Source organism: Drosophila elegans, unplaced genomic scaffold (assembly GCF_018152505.1).
Source record: "Drosophila elegans isolate 14027-0461.03 unplaced genomic scaffold, ASM1815250v1 contig_814, whole genome shotgun sequence".
Lineage (NCBI taxonomy): Eukaryota > Metazoa > Arthropoda > Insecta > Diptera > Drosophilidae > Drosophila > Drosophila elegans.
Window position 1 is genome coordinate 13,224,056 of NW_024546167.1, and position 18,603 is coordinate 13,242,658.

The window sequence follows — 18,603 nt, forward strand, 5'->3', positions numbered from 1 at the left end:
AATTTTTTGAATAACCCTTGCAAGGCAACCATTAGTTTTTGTATGAAGTCTCAAAGAAATGCTAATTAAAAAGGTAAAATACTTGAATACGCAAACTAATAAAATGATTTATTAAAAGATGTATAAAGTGAATATGCTGGGATGCAAAATGATTTGGTGGGTGGGTTTTAGGTGGGCAATTGTTAACTACTAAACTAGGTTAGTAAATGGGTCCGTTTAGGACCTCGCCGCCGGAAATCAGCCGCAACTGATCATTGAAACTCTGCACTGGAGCATTCTGTGTCTTCCTTAGATCCTTTTCCACGGAACGCGAACGCAGATGCGGCTTATTCTTGACACAGCTGAGTGGGGTACGCTTCTGAGCGGACAGGGGTGTACTGTTCGACTTGGGGGTGATGGATCCCACTGCCACTGGCGACTGCTCGTCCTCCTCCTCCTCCTGATCGACATAGATCTTTGGCTTGCTGGCCCTGGCGGGTTTGCGCGGCGGAACCCTTCGCTTGTGACCCAAACGCACGCGCTCCAAATGCTTGTTGGCCGGCAAAGCTGTCGATGGCTGATCCTCGCCAGGGGCAAAGGAGGCCAGACTGCTGCCAGTGCTTAGGTTCAGGGTCAGTGTTTCCAGGATGTGCTCCAGCATCTGGGCCTCGCGAGCTTCCTCCTCCTCGTCGTCGCAGAAGATGATGGGTGTGCGATCGACGCCCATGCTGGGCGAACGGGGATCACTGTGGAGCTGCTGTGCAGGCGGAGGAGTCTCCATCTTGACCGCATCCTGCTGCTGTTTCTGCAGCAGCTGATGCTCGCACGGCAGGGTCTCCTCCTCGTCGAAGGGCAGGGAGACGATCTCCAGGGAACTATTGTTGTGGGCACCAGACGGTGGTGTGCCAAAGCTATCGCAGCTCTGCTCCAAATCCACTTGGGGAGGAGTAGCAGGCATTGCTCGTTGGGCGGTGCCAGCCCTGGTGTCCACGAAGAGATCGGCAAAGGTGTCGTCCAGGTTGAGGGAGCGCACCTCGTCCAGAACCAAAGGAGTGCGATTTAGTTGTGGAGAACGGGGATCATTGAGCGAAAAGCCTTTGAGCAATCGTTTTCGTAGCATTGCAAAGGCATTCTCGCTGGTGGCCACCTGCTCCTCCGCCTCCTCAGGACGCGGTTTTTGCTGTCCTGACTGTAAAAACTACACCCCACTTATTAAAAACCCCAATACATAAAGAAATCACAAAACAACTCACATTTAAAGGCGTTCGACAGCCATTTGGAGATCGAGGATCTAGCAAAGCGTTGTTTTGCTCTCGTGTCGGCGTCGTCATTTCCACATTTTCCTGTTTTTCGCTGGCCAGGCGCATTTTGTTAAGTGTCGGCGTATCCGGCAGATATTCGCCCTCCATTTTCGTAGCTTTTGCTCCCATTTTTGTTTGTCTATCTGCCTCTTTTCACGACTTTTCACTCAATGTTTCGGTGTGAAATAAAATTCGTTGCCGCGCATTTGTTTTGAAATGGCGTCGTGTGGAGTTGCCAGACCTGAAAAATGGAAGGCTGGAATGGCAGCAGTGTTGCTAGTGCTAGCTACTTTAAAGCCTAAATTGGCTATGTTGAAAAATTCGTTACCAGTTTAAAACTAATTGTAATATAAAAATAGTAAACAAAAGAAATAATTAAGTGCAAGTTTTTAATTGGAGGCTTAGACTTGTAGAATTATGTTTATGAAATAAGTTGATAAATTTATAAGTATTTGTGTTTATTAATATGCCCTTCATGTTTTATTTATGTTTTACGACATTTATATTATTTATATATTCTTCAGAGTTATAATCAGAATGTAGCAACTTTAGAGAATATTACCAAATAAATCTTAACAAAAACAATAATAAATAAAATTACTAATAACGAATTTGAAAATAAAATGCCCAAATGACCAAATAAATCATGCTCGATAGTTTTTCAAATATTCGATATTCGCTAAAGATCAATGTAACCGATGTTTTGAAACCATCGATGACATAGATGTTGCCATCGATGTTTCTCCAATCTAATCGACGTTTGTCCGCCTCTACGCGACAGAGCGAATTGTACTTTCTCAGTTTTTAAAAAAAGAAAGAAAATGGCATGAAAACCGGCCAAAAAAGTGCATCAAACGAAGCTAAACCCAAAGTAAGTGAACTGCCTAAAGGAAAACTGCGTACAATCTTTAAAACGAAGCTTTAATTGCCAATATATATACGTGTGTGTGTCAGATAAAATTAGTGACTGTGTACTTGGAGTGAATAAAAATTGGGAAATGAAGACAGGAAACCCTTTTTTTTATTCCAGGAAACTATTTTTATTGAATTTACGCAGTAGCTGTACTGAGTTTGTATGTGTGGGCGACGCAAGCAGCAATAAATTCTCCTGTGTGTATATGTGTATTTTTTTCTATGTCCGTCTCCTTTTTACACACTAGCGCGCAATACAGTTACGCTTTGCCTGTTTTTTTTTTGCCGACATTTTTTTATTAATTTGTATACATAATTGACTATTGAACGTCTTTTGCTTGGGTCACCAGACCCATTAATGTAGGTTAGTACGCTAAAATGCTCTATAAAAGTGCGCTATTGTTTTATTTGCCAATTGTAGCGCAAAAAAGTAAACAAATTGTATACACACAAACGTCAGAGCGCATGTCGTGCAGACTTTCTCTCTTGCTCTAAATTGCAAATGTGTTTGTGTGTGTGTGAGTACACGCTGAAAACAGCCGAATTTCATTCATTGCTCATTTCCGAGAAAAAACTACACACGCTATATTCGTCGCCATCTGCATTTGCGCCTCTGTGTGCGTGTGTATGTACGTAGGACTCGTTGCAATTGTGCAACATGTTAATAGTTTCCAGGGACAGCTGGGCGTGGCAGGTGCAAAAGACTCTCCTCTCCTCCTCCTTTTAATTTCTATTTACAGAAACTTCTTTCCAGCCGCATTCCAGCGTTCAACATTCTTGCTCCTCGTCGTTTGATTGCCGTCATTGGCCGCGTTTTTCACACATTCCACGAGCGGTCTTAACACACACAGATGCACTTGTCTATAGCTTTCGCACACTATTTATTTCAATCAACTTTGTAAGCGCTCGCCCGTTCTCTTTCGCTCTTTTCCCTCTCTTTTCTGCTCAGTTGTCAATTAAGCACGGCGTCCAATTCACAGACAGATGGGGCTGCTGCATCCGTGTGGGTAAATTCCATTTCCTGTTTATAATATTGCGGCATACTCCCCTCCATCCTCCTCCACGCTCTACCGTAAGCATGGCGTCTTGTCTGTCTGCCGTACAGCAGAGACTCAAACCTGCCGGCTCTCTTCCTTTCTCCCCTTATTCCGCTCTTCAATCTGCACAATGGATCGATTGATCTTAGAAAACTTTGACGATTTCGAATGGAAGTATAATTTCAACTTCGAAAGTTATGCGATGCCTTATTACAAAAGTACAACATCTTTGAGTTCTATTTACATTTAAGTCCTAATAAAAAATGTATCTATTTTATTAACATAAGTAGCTTCTATATTTTTATTAACAAATTAGTTTTTCAAAGATAACAAAGTATTTACAACTGAGAGACATATTTATAAATTATGATTTTGTTGCTAAACATTTCAGAAACTACTAACAATATAAATGTAATGGCATTAAGAGTCAACCATAGGGTAGTATATTATTATTATTAGAGAATTACTACTTTTTATTGGTTCACTATTTGGAGCGGGCCCTGTAAAACCATTTTATGTATAAATACCCGTTTGTTCACCCTCGCAAAACGGAAATCCGTCTACTTTCGCTCTTATCCGTATCTTCTGCCCACGATCATGTACGAACTCAGTTTAATTGCATTTCACTTTTCGCAACCACTGTGCTTGGGAACGACGCGGAATTGGAACGCAAATGCGACGCGCTCCGCTCTCATTCCACATTTCCAATTTCGAATTCCCGGCCTGATCCGGCTGTCACTGCTCTTGTTGTTGTTGTTGGCAGCAGCGGTGAGTTTGAGTAGTACAGTACGTGCCACTTCCTTTACATTCAGAAAAATAAAAATTGCTCACAAACACATGCACACCCAAAGCATACATAAAGAGACGTTCCAGACAGACAGACAAATATTGAGTGAGAGAGGGGGAGCGGTTTGCTTGGCGTCTGCGCCGTGTGTTGTTGCTTTTATGCTGCCTGTGGTTCATACATACTTATTGTTCTTGTACAGTTGCAAAGACACTCACTCATACATGTATATGTAATGGAGTCAAAACAGTGAAAACGGGTTTGATGTCTCGCTCGATATGGCAACACTGTGGCGAGTGCATATCCCACCACCCCCCCACCTACAAGCACCCGCTTATTAGAAGAGAAATACCGCAGAGCGTTGTTGTTGATTTTACGTAAGAAGGCCGTCGAACTCAGCATAGAAAATAGGGAGACAAAAAGAGAGAGAGGGAGAGAGCAAAAGAGAGAGTACATGCAAATAAAATAAGAATGCGAATGTGTGTGTGTCTAATGATTACCGTTACTATTTGCATGTTGTCTAGTCAGACGTCTCGCGACCCAGACTATTCGACCCACCAACAATTGGCGAAAAATTCCCCATCATGACCTTTTGTCGTCATCATTTTAGCCGGAGATTCGATTTATACATATATTTGAATATAATGTTTATTGATTTTTATTAGTAAGCCCTCAAAATGGTTTTCCAAATGTTCATACAACTACACCACGATGTCTGTCAAAATATTAGCAACTCACAATTTTTAAATAATTTTACATATAAATATTAAAATATTGACACCAGCCGCAAACGTAAACGAGAAACAGTAAGGAAGAACGAATATGTTTAAATCACATAGCATAGGAGTAAACTTGATCCTAATGTTTTTCAATTGTAAAAACGGGAGTATTTGTTTTTGGATTTAATTTACCGGCATATAGAAATGGTATTGTGATTGCAATAATCACTAAAAGGAATCTCGTATGTTAAAACTTAGAGTAAGTTTCACAGAAGATATTTTAGGAGCTAAAAATCGGTTAAAAGGAAGCCCAGTTGTTATTGTTTTAGTAGGGAAACCCTACGTGCGTATGCATTGCTAATTCTTTGACCACAGCTGTACACTTGCCATTCAGTTGCGTGCAGTTCTGCATTTCTGTCGGCTGTGGTTCAATGTCCTAAACCGCACACAACAAGTGCAACAATTGTAACATCAACAAAAGCAACAGAACACCGCAAAAAGGGGCAAGAAAAGAAGGTGGCGGAGAAGCACGACTAAATGGAAATGGGGGAATGCACAGAAGTGCAAAAGCGAAGCGACAAAGATGGCAAACGGAATGAGGGCAGGTCCTAGGGCAATCCATTAACATTTCGCCCATCCCTTTTCCCGTCGTCATATCTGGGTATTGTTCATTGTACAGTTGAACCTGTGACATTCGAGTGCCCCGCCGGTTGGTGAACTAAGCCGATTGATTGGCCAAAACTCTCCTAATTCAACGTGCCCCAATCGCTGACTCTTGGTTTCTTTTTCTTTTTTGGTTTTTTTTTATGCATTCCGACATCCGTGAGCTGTTGTAACCCAGAAAACGTTGTGTCAGGTTGTTGCTGTTGTGTGTCGCTTGTGACGTCAATTGGCTTTGGAATGGTGTCGGCGGCCCACATTACGGACTGACTACCCACCGGAAACGAGTAGTTGTGCTGCTTTCATACATACAGTTGAACTTCCATAACTCGAATCGGCATCTGCACAAAAGAATTCCGAAAATAAATAAGTTTTTTTTAGAGTCCGAATGGTGTGGCTTTAAGATAAGACTACTAAACCTAAGCCTCGGAATCTTTAACTTTTAAGCTATTAAGAAACTATTTATCCTGAAATTGTATCCTTAATTTTAAAAATATAGTCACTTAATGGCCAATTTTCTGAGGTCCGCATTTGTCAGATCCACCATTATAAAAAAGAAGTCTCTTATATATGAACTGCAAACAAAAAGTTCTGCAATTTTAAGTTTTTATAGTAAAAACTAAGACTGTGTGAGGTACTCCAGTTTTGAGAGGGCGTTAAATTGCTCAATATCAAAATCAAAACCGAACGGGTCTGGCAACAACGATGCTGGCCAACTTTAGCGGGGCTTTATTTTTGGCGCGCTTCTCGAGCGACAAGAAAGAAATTTCCCGAGGAATGGAATGTTGTTTACTTGCGCGCCTGCGCATCCTCAACCTTCGGCCAGTTCCATGAAATCTGCAGTTGGCTTGAACTCGTCTGGGTTTCATCCTGTTCGTCCCGTTTGGCCGGCTACCTGCCCCGCCCTTGCGCCCGCGCCACGCCCCCCGCTCTCGGCGGTTTTTATACCACCGCTCTGCGTCGCTTCTTGTTTGTGTGCTTTTAGCTCCGCCAAACTTAAACCGACGGCGTCGGCGGCGTCGTGTCAATAACATGTTGAGCCTACATACATACATATGTACATACATTGTGCGAAATCTTCTGGCAACACCAAAACAAAAACAAAACGAGAAATCATGCTGAGTAAAGAGATACCCCTCTTTTGTACCTTGTGCCTACCTTGTAAGGATTATTTTCTAAATACCAGTTAAAAAAGACCTATTGAAATATAAAATAATATAACCAAACTTATCTTTTTTGGGTCCGAAACTAGCTGTACGTTTGAAGTTTGAAAAAAAAGCGTTGTATTTTTTTTAAATCGCTGTTTCATTTTTCGGTTTTGTAATAAGATAAGATATGTACGTGGTACAATATACGTGGGACTAAAAAATAATTAAAAGTGCAAAGTATTTGTGATGTTTTTAAATACTGAAAATATTAGAAATTCCACAACAGTAAATATACCCGTTTAATTATCGGAGTAACGGGTACAAAACTACATACAACAACAGCTCCAAAGCCGCTCGCCACATTGTTGTTATTATGCCGCATTTTGAGTCGAGAGGCTCACTCGCTCTTGTTCGCTCTCTCCAGGAGAGACTCGCTCTTCTGCAGCTCGCTCAGCTAAAACACGTCCATCTTTAGAACTAATTTTGTTGTTGTTCGGCATTCGGTTTTTGAGTCTTTTGCGGAGCGGTTGTGTCTCTTCGTGTGCGCGGCTACTTTCGATGGCGTTTTGCACTAATGTTGTCCAAATTTAAATGCAAACAGTTGGTAATTTGTGAAATCAAAGCATAATCATTCCGTGTTTGTGTGACTTGCGGTTAATTTCGCTTGGGTATTGGAAAAACAAAAAAGAATTGTCAACGCCTACCCACGCGCTCTGTCTTTCATTTCCCCATCTTTTGCGTCATTTTTACCCTGACTGTGTTTGTGTTGGTGCGATATGTATTTCGTTTTTAACTGCTTAACGCTTTTCGCATAACGACGCATAAAGTATTTTCTATACTCTTAAAATTTTTGTTTGATTTTCGTCCGTCGTTTGTGCAAAATTCTTAGAATTCCTCACAACATTCCCGCGCACACACACACTTAGGAAAGGTGGTACATACATACATAATTTATCCCCCCTTGAAAGGCACGGGGTATGAGTGGGACAGGAAGAGTGACAGAGAGAGAAAGAGCGTCGGTGCTGAGAATATGCACGTATACGCAACACACCTCAAAAGGTTGTTGTCTCTGCTAAATGTGCCTTCTTTCCGCTCTCACGCCTTTTTGCCCTCTTCCTCTCTTCACTCTCTTGAAATAAAACTTGTAGGACTTGTTTTATGAGCTTTTTGCAACCGCAAAACATAAAAACCGGTACATTTTTTTTTTTTGAAACTGCAAGCTGAGAAAAGAGAGAGCGAGTTGTTGTTCCTGTGTAGGAATTTTTACTTAAACCATATTTTTCACACACTCTGCTTTTCTTACAGTTTTCTAAACACACACACATACAGACTCGGAAAGAGCCAACGAACTCGTGCAGCGACGCCCAAGAATGAAAGAGAGCAAGGCAACATGAAAATTACAGCAACAACAACTGGCTCGCCAAAGAAGTTGTAAAAGACGCAGAAGAAGAAGCAGCAGCCACAACAGTATTTTTATTAGCGGGTGTTGTTGTTGTCATGTATGTATGCACACTATTTGTCGTCCACATACTTAAATAGTTGTATGTTACTGTTGTTCTTGTTGTAATTATTGTGGTGCTTGTATGTTGCTGTTGTTATTATTGAGTTTGTGTTGGCTCATTTCCCATTATTTATATTTACCAAAAGATCATCGAACTTGCTTCTCAATTGCTTTGGTACCGAATTGTATGAAGTGCCGCCACTGATCTTGACCTACACGCTCGCAAGTTCAGCGCATTTTATATGGCTATTCAACTTGATTTTTGCGCACATTACCTTACTTCCACTTCCTCTCGCAAACACAAACGCAAATCACATGTATACATGTACATAAGAGCGGCGGCGGATTTAATTTTTATAACGGAAATTTTAATAAGCTGCCCGCTGCTGCCGATTGTGAGCGAGAAAGGTAGGGGAGAGAGTGCAGCAATTCCTAACAGTAAAAGCATTCTAATACTTCCATACATATATAAATAAGTCCCCACACCCAATCCAATAACTGTTTTTCCACTGCATTACAGTGGGCGCTTGGAATGGTCAACTAATTAAAACCGATAGTGTGCACTGTATTGATTTTTTTCACTCAATACTTCATTATTTGTTTTTTTTTTTGCAGGTCATAAATATTCTTTTAAAAATTGTATAATTTAAGTTTTTTTTTTACTTTAATATCAAATTGATATAATATCGATTGGACAAAGTCATATTATCATATACTATATCAGCAGTAAATTATATTTATGTACTCCCAAATACTTTTATTAAAATCCATGTTAATTTAGTATTCTAATTATATTATTAACTTGTATTTTACCTGCTAGAAGTATATAAACTTTCAGATAGGCAAAGCTAGCTTTATTTCCCATTGGCAATTCGATCCTCTTTCGTTGTCTCTTTTGATACATATGCATTTTTGCTTATCAGTTTCAATTCTGAACATTAAAAAAAATAATAACAAATTTGGCGTCAAATTGCCAAAGGCTGGCGCCAAAATGATGTTTACATTAAAATTATAATTTAGGGTGCATTGCTTTTTGCCCGGGACGCCCTTTTCTGTGTTGTTCTTGGATGTTGTGTGTGTGTGTGTGCCTGTTGAATTTTATTATTATTGAAATGATACCCAGCCTATCACGTAGAAATGTACGAAAATTGCTCCATTCACTTGCGCGTTGTCGCCATTCATGTCAATTCATATTTGTGTATTATCGCTAGCCTCATCATCATCATAATTGTCGTCATGGTCTTCATTATGATCATCGTGTTGTTGTAGTCGTCGTCGCATTTATTTTCGTATTTTTTTTATATTTGTTTATTGTGCCGTGGCTGCAAAAAGAAATACAAGACTTAAAGCCAGCCCGTGGCCGTGAGAACGTTGAAAAAGACTCGAGAAGCAGATGAGTCTCAATCTGAATCTGAATCTCGGCACTCTCATCGAATCGAAGCAGGAGAATTGTGTCATTCTTCAAAGTGGTTGTGAAATGTTTGCCTTTTTATGCCTATTCATATCACAGCCAGCTTTGAGGAGCGACGCGATGCTCAAGACAAGAAAAAAACTCCCAAATTAAAAATTAAAATAAACCATTTAAAATTAAAAATCACCATCTGAAAAAATAAGTCCAAATATTAAAAGTAAAAAAAAGATGTGAAATTATATCGCTAAAAGGTTACATGTGTATAGTTTTGTTTTTATCATTACATGAGCATAAGAATCGAAATTGAAAATTCTAAAATCCCGCAGTCAAATATCCTGAAACCTCAATCAACAAACAATATTGGCGCATTCCTGCTGGGCTCACAAAGTGGTTGTGAAATGCATTTCCGCTTTGCCCGGCATATCACAGCCAGCTTTGATGAGCTTAGCGTAATGTATCGTACATCAATCATGATAATACCCCCCCCGCCACATAATTCACACGCTTGAAACATATCCGTCACAAAACATACCCACCTCAGATCTATATTTGTAGTGAAATGCAATCGGCAAAGAAATGCGCGGCGGACAGAGGTCAAAATTTGGAAGGACGGAAGGGAAAAATGCATGCCACAACCCCGAAAAATGGCTAAAACTGGATTTCCATGTCTGATTTAGGGCCAAACACACATCCGGTGGAATACTCTTACTAACTATAACCCCATTCATAAATATTTGCAATAGCGATGCTTCATCCGTACGATGTTGATTATCTAAGCCTCATCAAGTGGTTGTGATATGGATACCCAACGCATATCACAGCCAGCTTTGATGAGCTAGGATAATCAACGGGAAACAACATAAATCGGATTCGAAAACAAAAAAGTGAATTGGTTGTGTTAAAAAAATAAAAACAAAATTCGGAAACCTATGTAAAATTTGCTGATTGTAATATAATGGTTCATAAATACATACAGATTTTTGATTACATTTTAAAAATACATTTATATATATATATATATATTTATGATTTTTTATGCAGTTTGATTTTTCCCCTTTTGTTAAGTACACAGTTTTAGAGTTAAATACCCTCGATGGTACCAAGATAATACTTTGCCACTAATGCCGTTTTATCTTTCTCACAGATACACACATCTCCCCTAACTCAACGTTTACGTTCCACCAGCAGCATATATATATAAATATAGAGAAAACCAATTCCAAAGAGATCTGACGACGCCCTTGCAGCGGACAACACGAATATACTAATTTATTATTGTGATAGTTACTAGTTTTAGTATTTTTAAGCTTTTAAACAACCAAACATTGCGAGCCAAAAACGAGAGCAGATATCCAAAAAGCTATAGATTAAAGCTGTAATTTCTAATGCATTCCAAAATGAGTGGACAACAAGGGCTGACGACTGCCCTGTTGTTGATCGCCTGCCTGGCATATCCGTCGCACATCGAGGCCTGCTCCAGCCGTACTGTGCCCAAGCCGCGCTCCTCGATCTCCTCGTCCATGTCCGGCACAGCCTTGCCGCCCACACAGGCTCCGGCCACAAGTAGCACCACCATGCGCACCACCACGACGACCACTCCGCGACCAAATATCACATTCCCCACGTACAAATGTCCGGAGACCTTCGATGCCTGGTACTGCCTGAACGATGCCCACTGCTTCGCGGTGAAGATTGCCGATCTGCCGGTTTATAGCTGCGAGTGTGCCATTGGTTTTATGGGACAGCGATGCGAATACAAGGAGATCGACAACACATATCTCCCCAAGCGACCACGTCCCATGCTGGAAAAGGCGAGCATTGCGAGTGGAGCCATGTGTGCGCTGGTATTTATGCTCTTTGTCTGCCTGGCCTTTTATTTGCGCTTCGAGCAGCGGGCTGCCAAGAAGGCCTACGAGTTGGAGCAGGAACTGCAGCAGGAATATGATGATGATGATGGACAGTGCGAGTGCTGCCGGAATCAGTGCTGTCTGGACGGCGATGATGAGCCAGTCATCCTGGAGCGCAAGCTTCCCTATCACATGCGGCTGGAGCATGCGCTGATGTCCTTTGCCGTTCGACGCAGTAACAAGCTGTGAGGAGAGCGAAAAGTACTGGGAACTCCTCGAATATGCCTTGCCCATCAAATTGCATTGGGCTTAAGTCGATAGTTGATAATACCTATTTACTGAATGCTAAATGTATACTCAATTACTGTCCACACAATCCTATCTAGAGATCTTAACTTTCGTTTACCGAAAGTCTTCACTCCGAAAAATGGTTAAAACTAGCCAAACCAGCCTTGTATTACCGAAAATTGACTATGAATTTTAATACCTTATGCTAGCTATTTATTTTTATTGCTAACTGATATTGATATGCGTATCACACACACAACGCGAAACACGCGCCAAGTATTATTTATTGCTAGAGAGTTTTAAGAAAAAATCATATAAATTTTCTAAATAAACATGCGAAACTGCACCATGCAAATTCTACCGTTTTGTTTTTTAAAGGGTCTGATTTATAACTATTTTTTTTTTTTAAAGGCTTTAATAGCTATGATCAGATAAAAACCTAACTTGGTTGCAGAATTTCAGGTGGTATCAAGTGTTTGCCAAAATTAAAAAAAAGGACAATTAAACAATAATCCGATTTGATTTCAAGACAACCAAATAAAAATAAAATTTTGGGCAGAAAGTAAACATTTAACGTTATTAGGACCTATAAACAAACTACTTGATTTATAACTAATCAAACAGCTTGAAGATAAGCTATAATCAAATTATGGAGCGTATTCACAAGACTGCTGTATATGACATAAGAAGCCTTTATCAACTGTCAATCAAATGGGTTTTTTTTTTGTAAGGGGACTTTCAGACGGCGACAGTGTGAATGTCAAACCGCTAGTTACTACACCGGGATTTCCCAGTCACTAATGGTGCATTGACAAAGTATTTATGGGGTTCATAAATTAAATGTACTCACAACTGTCTGAACGATAATTAGCCAAAAATTTGTAATTCAGGTCAGGGAAAAAATCGAATGAAAACCAATGGATTTTAAGATATTAAAATAAAAATTTATTTTTCTATTTACATTCGAGAAGCAAAGTCTGATTCTCCTACTTAAAACTGTTGGGATATATTTTTGAACTTTTGATAGAGTGCCTTCATGGGTCCGTAGCTCGAAAGGACCAGAGATATGAGTGTGAGGCACTTCATCAGGATTTGGAAGTCTGTCTCACTGCGGCTCTTAAAGTATCCGGTCTGATAGCCATAATACTGGGTCACCAGTGCGATCACAAAACAAGTAAATCCAAGCAAATTGTGAAATGTCTTGTTCAATAATGGTGTAATCAGCTTCTTCACACGAGCGGAGAAAAGTGCAGCCACGCCGGAGGACATGGCCAGAATGCATAGTATAAAAGCGGTCATCCCTGCAAATAATTAACACATAGATTACACAATGTCTGATAAGTGATAAAAATAATATAAATAATAGCAGGCCTTAATAACACTTTGAGATATCAATCAGCGTGGAGTAGAACCCATTGATTAGAAAACTATAGAAGATAATACTTATTGTAAATTGTTTGCAATAAATAAGTCAGTATAAAATTAGTTATATTTTGTTTACAATTGACATTGTAAATATAAAACGGAATAATTAGAAAAGAGCAAAAAAGATAGATAATAGTTATAGAGAAATTACTGGTGTGTACATAAGTGATATTTGTAGGCAGTAAATATTATTAAAATTTAATACACTTTTTCATCATAATACTATATCATAGATCATACAATATCGATTTTTCGATTTTATTTGGTTTTGGATGAGGCTATGTAGTAGATACCTCAAGACAAATTGCACAAAAAAATATATTTTCTATGTCTGATTGAAGATTGATTTTAAAAGTGAAAAGTTTGTTATGTTTTCATAAACTTAAAATGAACCTCATATTATATTTTCGGCTAGGGTACAACTTTTATGTCAAAGTTGTATTAGCACTTTTTGTCTGGTTTTACTTACCCAGCTTCCCATGTGTCGACTGGAGCAGAAACCCCTTTTGAATCATTTTGATAAGGGCTCCAGCAGCTCCACAACCGCCCCCCAGTGTGAGAAGTACCCAATGTATTGTGGTCTTCGTTTGGCGTTTATATCCGTTGGTCAAGACATTTCCACCGTAGTGAACCATAACTCCTTCGGCCATAAAGAATGAGAACTGTGATGGACAGGATCTTTAGTGTCCGATGGTGAGATTATAATGAAGGGAACTATTTACCCCAATGGTTACTAGCCAGGCGTGCAGTCCAGTGCCGGATAATCCAGTTCGCAGGGTCAAATATGATATATAGATGGTGATAAATCCAATGCACATCTGGTTCACAACATTTAGAAAGTACTCCAATCTCTGTAGGCGATTCTGGGCCTCATGGCCAGACAGCGAACTGTGGGCCATTTTTGAATAACGTCGCGGAGATTCGATCGGAATAAATGTGGGTCGGCGCTGCGATTCCGTCCGGAATGTGCTGCCGTAGTCGACGACTGGCTGGGTACGACTAACCACTGGCTGCTGATTCTCGGACATTGCAGTTTCCCTTTTTTTTTTTTGCCCGGCGGCTTTTATCAGTACTTTGAAATAATGTTATTTTCGTGTTAACATTTATACAATTGTCGACTGATAATACTGCTTGCCAATATTCACAGACTAATTGGCACAAACTTTTTATTGACGTACTAGAACTATTGGGCAAAACCGGGCGTGTGCTCCATCTACGATAGCAATTAAAATTGTTTAATGTGCGACCGATACGCCCATTGAACTTTGTTAGCAGTTAGTTAAACCATCTTCGTGAATGTTTATGGGGCGACTGCCGAAGCCTTTCTTGCAGCGTCATTTACACGATCACCGGTCTAGACCACAGAATGATTATTCTTTTATTCCTATTCATATCGGTTTACGCTTTGGGAAGCTATTCAAGTGCTTACAAAACCGCAAATAGACCTTCAATTGCGTGGCTCTTTTTAAACTTCCGATAGCGCGCAATTATTGAATGCGATAGCTTGTCAATTATCATTTTGCACTAATCAACACTTAACTTGCCAGCTTTTTAAATCCAACAGTGTTGGCAATATAGCTAAATTAAATATATAAAATCTGGCTATCAAATTATTAGTTGATAAATAATTATAATATATAAAAATAATATATATGTATGAGTATATGGGAAAAGCTAGTTTAGTTTAACTAAAAAAAATATTTTTTTTTTATGCTTATGAAACACCTAAATATTTTTCATATACCAATGACTACAATCTACAGAATTATTTTTTAAATTTGTTTGAACAGAGAAGTATCAAAATGTACTGTTTAAAACCAACATTAAACGTATCACAAATATAGAAGAACGGTTCTTAGACTTGTACTTTTCATTCAGACAATAAACGATAAAAGAATGCTATAGTTTTGTAGTATTTACTTTATGCTACAAATCGTTGCATAAGATGAGGGGTTCTACAGTAATTCTTTGCGAATTACGTTTTTTTTATGCTCTGTAGCGCCAGATTATTGAGATTTAAGAAATCTTCAGAGTTATATAATATAATATTTGTTATCTTTTTCATACAAAATATTTTATTAATTTTTTCCTATTTTTCTTTTCCATTTAAAGAAGAAACACGAAATACATTTTTATATTTTTAGCATTTATTGAAACGAATTTCTTAAAGTTACAGATTTTTTTTAATAGTATTAAGGTTGCAGTCGTTTTTTTGTTCCCTTAGCCTAAAATATAAAACACATCTTTGGTACAAGTTTGTTATGGAACTAATTAACTTTGAACCATAAATAAATTCTTAATGCAGTTTGTACAGGATTTGGCCAAACGTTTCTAGCTAGCCAAGCTGCCAAATTTCTGGTAGAGAGATTTCATCGCTCCAATGCTGGTTATGACCATTAGGACCATAGTGACGACCTGCATGAGGACGACGAAGTCCTGCCCCTGACCTCGAAAAATTCCAGTTTGCGTATAGCCATAAAACTGAGCCATCATCGCGATCACGAATGCGGCAAAGCTGAGGACCACATGAAAGGTCTTGTTGATCAGCGGCGGAACTGCACGACTGAAGGTTCTGGCCAGGAAGGCGGCCACACCACTGAGCAACGAGATGAGGCACAGGACGAAGGCGGCAAAACCCAAGCGGGCATGGATTGTAACACTAATTGTCCACTGGTCACGTATCAACTGGATCAAACATCCAGCCACTCCCATGCCGCCGCCTAGAATCTGAAGCACCACATGGAAGGCAGTCTTGTATTTCCGCGAATAGCGAAGTGTCAGCCAACTGCCATCGTAGAAGCACATCATGCCCTCGGCCATGAGGAAAACAAATCCGAAGGTCACCAGCCAGGCGTGCAGGCGAATCCCCGAGAGATCCTTTCGCAAACAGGTCCAGCTAACCCAAATGGTCACGAATCCTATGCAAAGCTGATTGATCACATACAGTGCCGCTTCAATGTGCTGGAGGACTGAAGTCGGTTTGGATTTTTCGTCACTCATTGTAACACAACTTTCTTCTTCTAAATTCGCCAAAAATGTAATTTAAGCTTAACTAAACTTTGAACTAAAATTACTTTTTTGAACAGAATACGTTTAGTTTATTAATGTCTAATATCCTGTAAAAGGATTTTGTTCTGTAGCAAATAGCCTTTCAAATATCGAACCGTTTTGCATTAGTTATTACAATGGACTATAGGCGACTGAGGTTTTTATTGCCTTCAGCATGGCTTTGTGACTTTCACTAGACTGGCAGACTATTTGTTTGCTATCGGGTTATCAGCAACATTTTGGCTACCCAAGTTAATGCATTCGACTCAAAGGATTATACAATGTTATTGAGTGGGCCGTTGCACGTTCACGTTCTCATTATCGATGGCCAAACGATCTAATCACCCATATCGCCATCCATCCATTCATTCATTCATTCAGTCATTGTAGTCGGGGCTTATAAAGCACAAGTAGGAAGGATTACCATTCGGGAATGCTTGCGCTCACGTTGCCCATTCCCCGAAAACGACATGAGCCAGGGGTCTAAATTTAAAGGGGTTATTAATATTAACTACACTCTTCTAGCTCGAGTACTCCTCCACTTTGTGCCACTTATTGACATATATGCACAGGTATTTCAGTTCGATTGCAAGTCAGCACCGCCTTATCGACATGCAAAATCGCACGTACCAGATAAAGGTTACCACACCAAACAAACTTACACTCCAAAAACACACATTTCATTCTGTGTCATCGGGCCAAGGGTCTGGGCAATCAAAAAAAAACGCACAAAACATTTTTCAACCACCCACACGCTTTAAAAATTGCGTTAAGATAAGCCATTAATTTTTAATGAAATCAAATAGCACACCATGTTTACAAATATCAATTGGCGACTCGGCAGTTTCTTATCTACGATCTGACATTGAGGGTTATTAAAGTATATTGGATTAAACTTGAAGTAGTTCTATAAAAAGGCGGGCGATTAGATCCGCTGCGGCCAGATTGAAATGACATGGCTGGATTTACAAGGATTAGCAATCGATACTAGGACTTTAAGTGTCTCATAAGCCACTAAGCTCCTTTTTGGAATTCAAAATATTCGGTAGCCTTTGTGCAATAAAAATCGTAGATAACCACTGCTTCAAGTTGCTCACCACAAATGTTTGGTATGTCTCGATCGGAATGCATTTGCTTTCATTCTTGGCCAGACTTTAGAAGTAGACAACCACCACGGATTCTTGGTCTCCACTAACTGTGGAGAGAGTACAGTTATAATATAATAAAGATTATATAGATAATCGCAAGCAAAATATTTATATTTTTTTTTTATTATTTTGTTTATATATTTATTTATTGGAATATTTTACCATCATATTCCACAGATATATAGTAAGCTTGAATGATTCAGTAAATACACTTTTTAAATATAACTAATTGCAAGTAAATTTATTAAAAACTTTCAGGCAATTTATGGGGTAGTATATAGGGCTTTCCAAAAAATGTGTGTTAACAAATGACTTATTTGTTTTGATTTTTATTTGCTGTTATTAAATGTTATTATCTTCCTGGCAAATGAAATATTTTTTGTAAGTACAATTGTGCACCCGCATTACGCCTTCAATAATTGCAACGCAAGCCTCACTTTCGTTTTGGTAATGGGGTTCACCCTGATCCCAATTAAAAAACGAGGATCGTTTTCCGGAAGCCTTTGACACAAAATCGCCTCTTTTGGCCCTGTCGTTGAGGCCCAGAAAATATGGCTCCGAATACTTCAGTTTGGAAACAATGGCGTTGAACTCCTCTTGATTTTCAATAGACGCTAGATGTCCTCCCTTTTGACGACAGACGACCCCAGCATCAGTCCAATTGTGCTTAACATCTTTTACAATGTAGAAAAATCTTGAACCGATTTTCTCGAAGTTTGGTGGGATGCATTTGACACTAGTCTCTTCCTTTTTGTCTAAGTCATGTTGCAATTTATTTAGACGCACAGTTAGCTCATTTTGCATCCGTTCTAATTTTAAATCGAAGCTTTTCTTGGTTTTATTTAAGAGCAGCTTGAACTCTGCCATGTGATCATAGAGTGGACCTAGTGCTGAAAGGCAAAATGACCCGCATTGGTTTGGTGCGTCCTCAAGAAGACAAACGGATCCCGGGTTTTCCTGGTATTTGACTGGGGATCCATAAACTTCCAGGGCAACAATCGCGCACAGTAGAAAAATGCTTAACTTGAGCATACTGCTACTGAACGACCAATTCCGACGAAAGCCTTGTAGCAACTAATTGTGGACTCATTCGTACACTTCTGAAAAAAATCTTCACTGTTTTCAACGACTTTTAATTATAATTATTGGCATTAATTGGCAAATGGACCTTTCACTTAAAAAAATATTCTTAGTAAAAAAAAAATGTTCATTCATATTTGGTTTGTTCACAATTTAGGTAAAATTAAAAGCATATTGAGGTATTGAACTTGAAAAATTGGAAAATAATACTGATTGTATTTAAATTTTCACCATCCACGATCGTCCCCACTTTTATACCTCATTAAGAAGTGTTTTTGTTTGGTTTTTAATATTGATTGTAATTATATTATAATT

At 39.2% G+C, this 18,603-nt stretch overlaps 5 protein-coding genes across 8 annotated transcripts; 1 reads left to right on the forward strand and 4 right to left on the reverse strand.

The window, feature by feature from the left end:
- Window positions 1-82: 82 nt before the first annotated feature.
- LOC108139010 lies at window positions 83-1,503 on the reverse strand. Its single transcript, XM_017261610.2, has 2 exons — window positions 1,233-1,503; window positions 83-1,177 (listed from the first exon to the last, which is right to left on the reverse strand). The coding sequence occupies exons 1-2, from the start codon at window positions 1,407-1,409 to the stop codon at window positions 200-202; spliced, it is 1,155 nt and encodes a 384-aa protein (XP_017117099.1). The 5' UTR covers window positions 1,410-1,503; the 3' UTR covers window positions 83-199.
- A 527-nt stretch (window positions 1,504-2,030) lies between these two features.
- Window positions 2,031-11,942, forward strand: LOC108138963 (protein spitz). 4 transcript variants are annotated; one of them, XM_017261545.2, is made up of 3 exons: window positions 2,031-2,151; window positions 7,846-8,039; window positions 10,597-11,942. In XM_017261545.2, exon 3 carries the CDS (start codon window positions 10,838-10,840, stop codon window positions 11,546-11,548), a length of 711 nt encoding a protein of 236 aa, XP_017117034.1. In that variant the 5' UTR covers window positions 2,031-2,151; window positions 7,846-8,039; window positions 10,597-10,837; the 3' UTR covers window positions 11,549-11,942. The 4 variants fall into 4 exon arrangements, with proteins under 4 accessions (XP_017117034.1, XP_017117036.1, XP_017117033.1 ...); XM_017261544.2 differs by lacking the exon at window positions 2,031-2,151 and adding an exon at window positions 7,045-7,144; XM_017261547.2 differs by lacking the exon at window positions 7,846-8,039.
- Window positions 11,943-12,509: 567 nt separating this feature from the next.
- Window positions 12,510-14,322, reverse strand: LOC108138665 (cytochrome b561 domain-containing protein 2). The gene is made up of 3 exons (XM_017261006.2): window positions 13,735-14,322; window positions 13,482-13,674; window positions 12,510-12,888 (listed from the first exon to the last, which is right to left on the reverse strand). The coding sequence occupies exons 1-3, from the start codon at window positions 14,038-14,040 to the stop codon at window positions 12,578-12,580; spliced, it is 810 nt and encodes a 269-aa protein (XP_017116495.1). The 5' UTR covers window positions 14,041-14,322; the 3' UTR covers window positions 12,510-12,577.
- A 909-nt stretch (window positions 14,323-15,231) lies between these two features.
- Window positions 15,232-16,239, reverse strand: LOC108138708. Its single transcript, XM_017261058.2, has one exon. The coding sequence runs from the start codon at window positions 16,010-16,012 to the stop codon at window positions 15,344-15,346; it is 669 nt and encodes a 222-aa protein (XP_017116547.1). The 5' UTR covers window positions 16,013-16,239; the 3' UTR covers window positions 15,232-15,343.
- Window positions 16,240-17,367: 1,128 nt separating this feature from the next.
- On the reverse strand, window positions 17,368-18,288 carry LOC108138680 (C-type lectin 37Db-like). Its single transcript, XM_017261027.2, has one exon. The coding sequence runs from the start codon at window positions 18,238-18,240 to the stop codon at window positions 17,551-17,553; it is 690 nt and encodes a 229-aa protein (XP_017116516.1). The 5' UTR covers window positions 18,241-18,288; the 3' UTR covers window positions 17,368-17,550.
- Window positions 18,289-18,603: the final 315 nt, after the last annotated feature.

Excerpts from the sequence above, each read along its gene's own strand:
- LOC108139010 (XM_017261610.2), bottom strand. The coding sequence starts at position 1,409 with ATGGGAGCAAAAGCTACGAAAATGGAGGGCGAATATCTGCCGGATACG. Across the intron at positions 1,178-1,232 it reads GCTGTCGAACGCCTTTAAAT|TTTTTACAGTCAGGACAGCA; the intron begins GTGAGTTGTTTT and ends AGTGGGGTGTAG.
- LOC108138963 (XM_017261545.2), top strand. The coding sequence starts at position 10,838 with ATGCATTCCAAAATGAGTGGACAACAAGGGCTGACGACTGCCCTGTTG.
- LOC108138665 (XM_017261006.2), bottom strand. The coding sequence starts at position 14,040 with ATGTCCGAGAATCAGCAGCCAGTGGTTAGTCGTACCCAGCCAGTCGTC. Across the intron at positions 13,675-13,734 it reads CCTGGCTAGTAACCATTGGG|TTCTCATTCTTTATGGCCGA; the intron begins GTAAATAGTTCC and ends TGTCCATCACAG. Across the intron at positions 12,889-13,481 it reads GTCGACACATGGGAAGCTGG|GGATGACCGCTTTTATACTA; the intron begins GTAAGTAAAACC and ends AATTATTTGCAG.
- LOC108138708 (XM_017261058.2), bottom strand. The coding sequence starts at position 16,012 with ATGAGTGACGAAAAATCCAAACCGACTTCAGTCCTCCAGCACATTGAA.
- LOC108138680 (XM_017261027.2), bottom strand. The coding sequence starts at position 18,240 with ATGCTCAAGTTAAGCATTTTTCTACTGTGCGCGATTGTTGCCCTGGAA.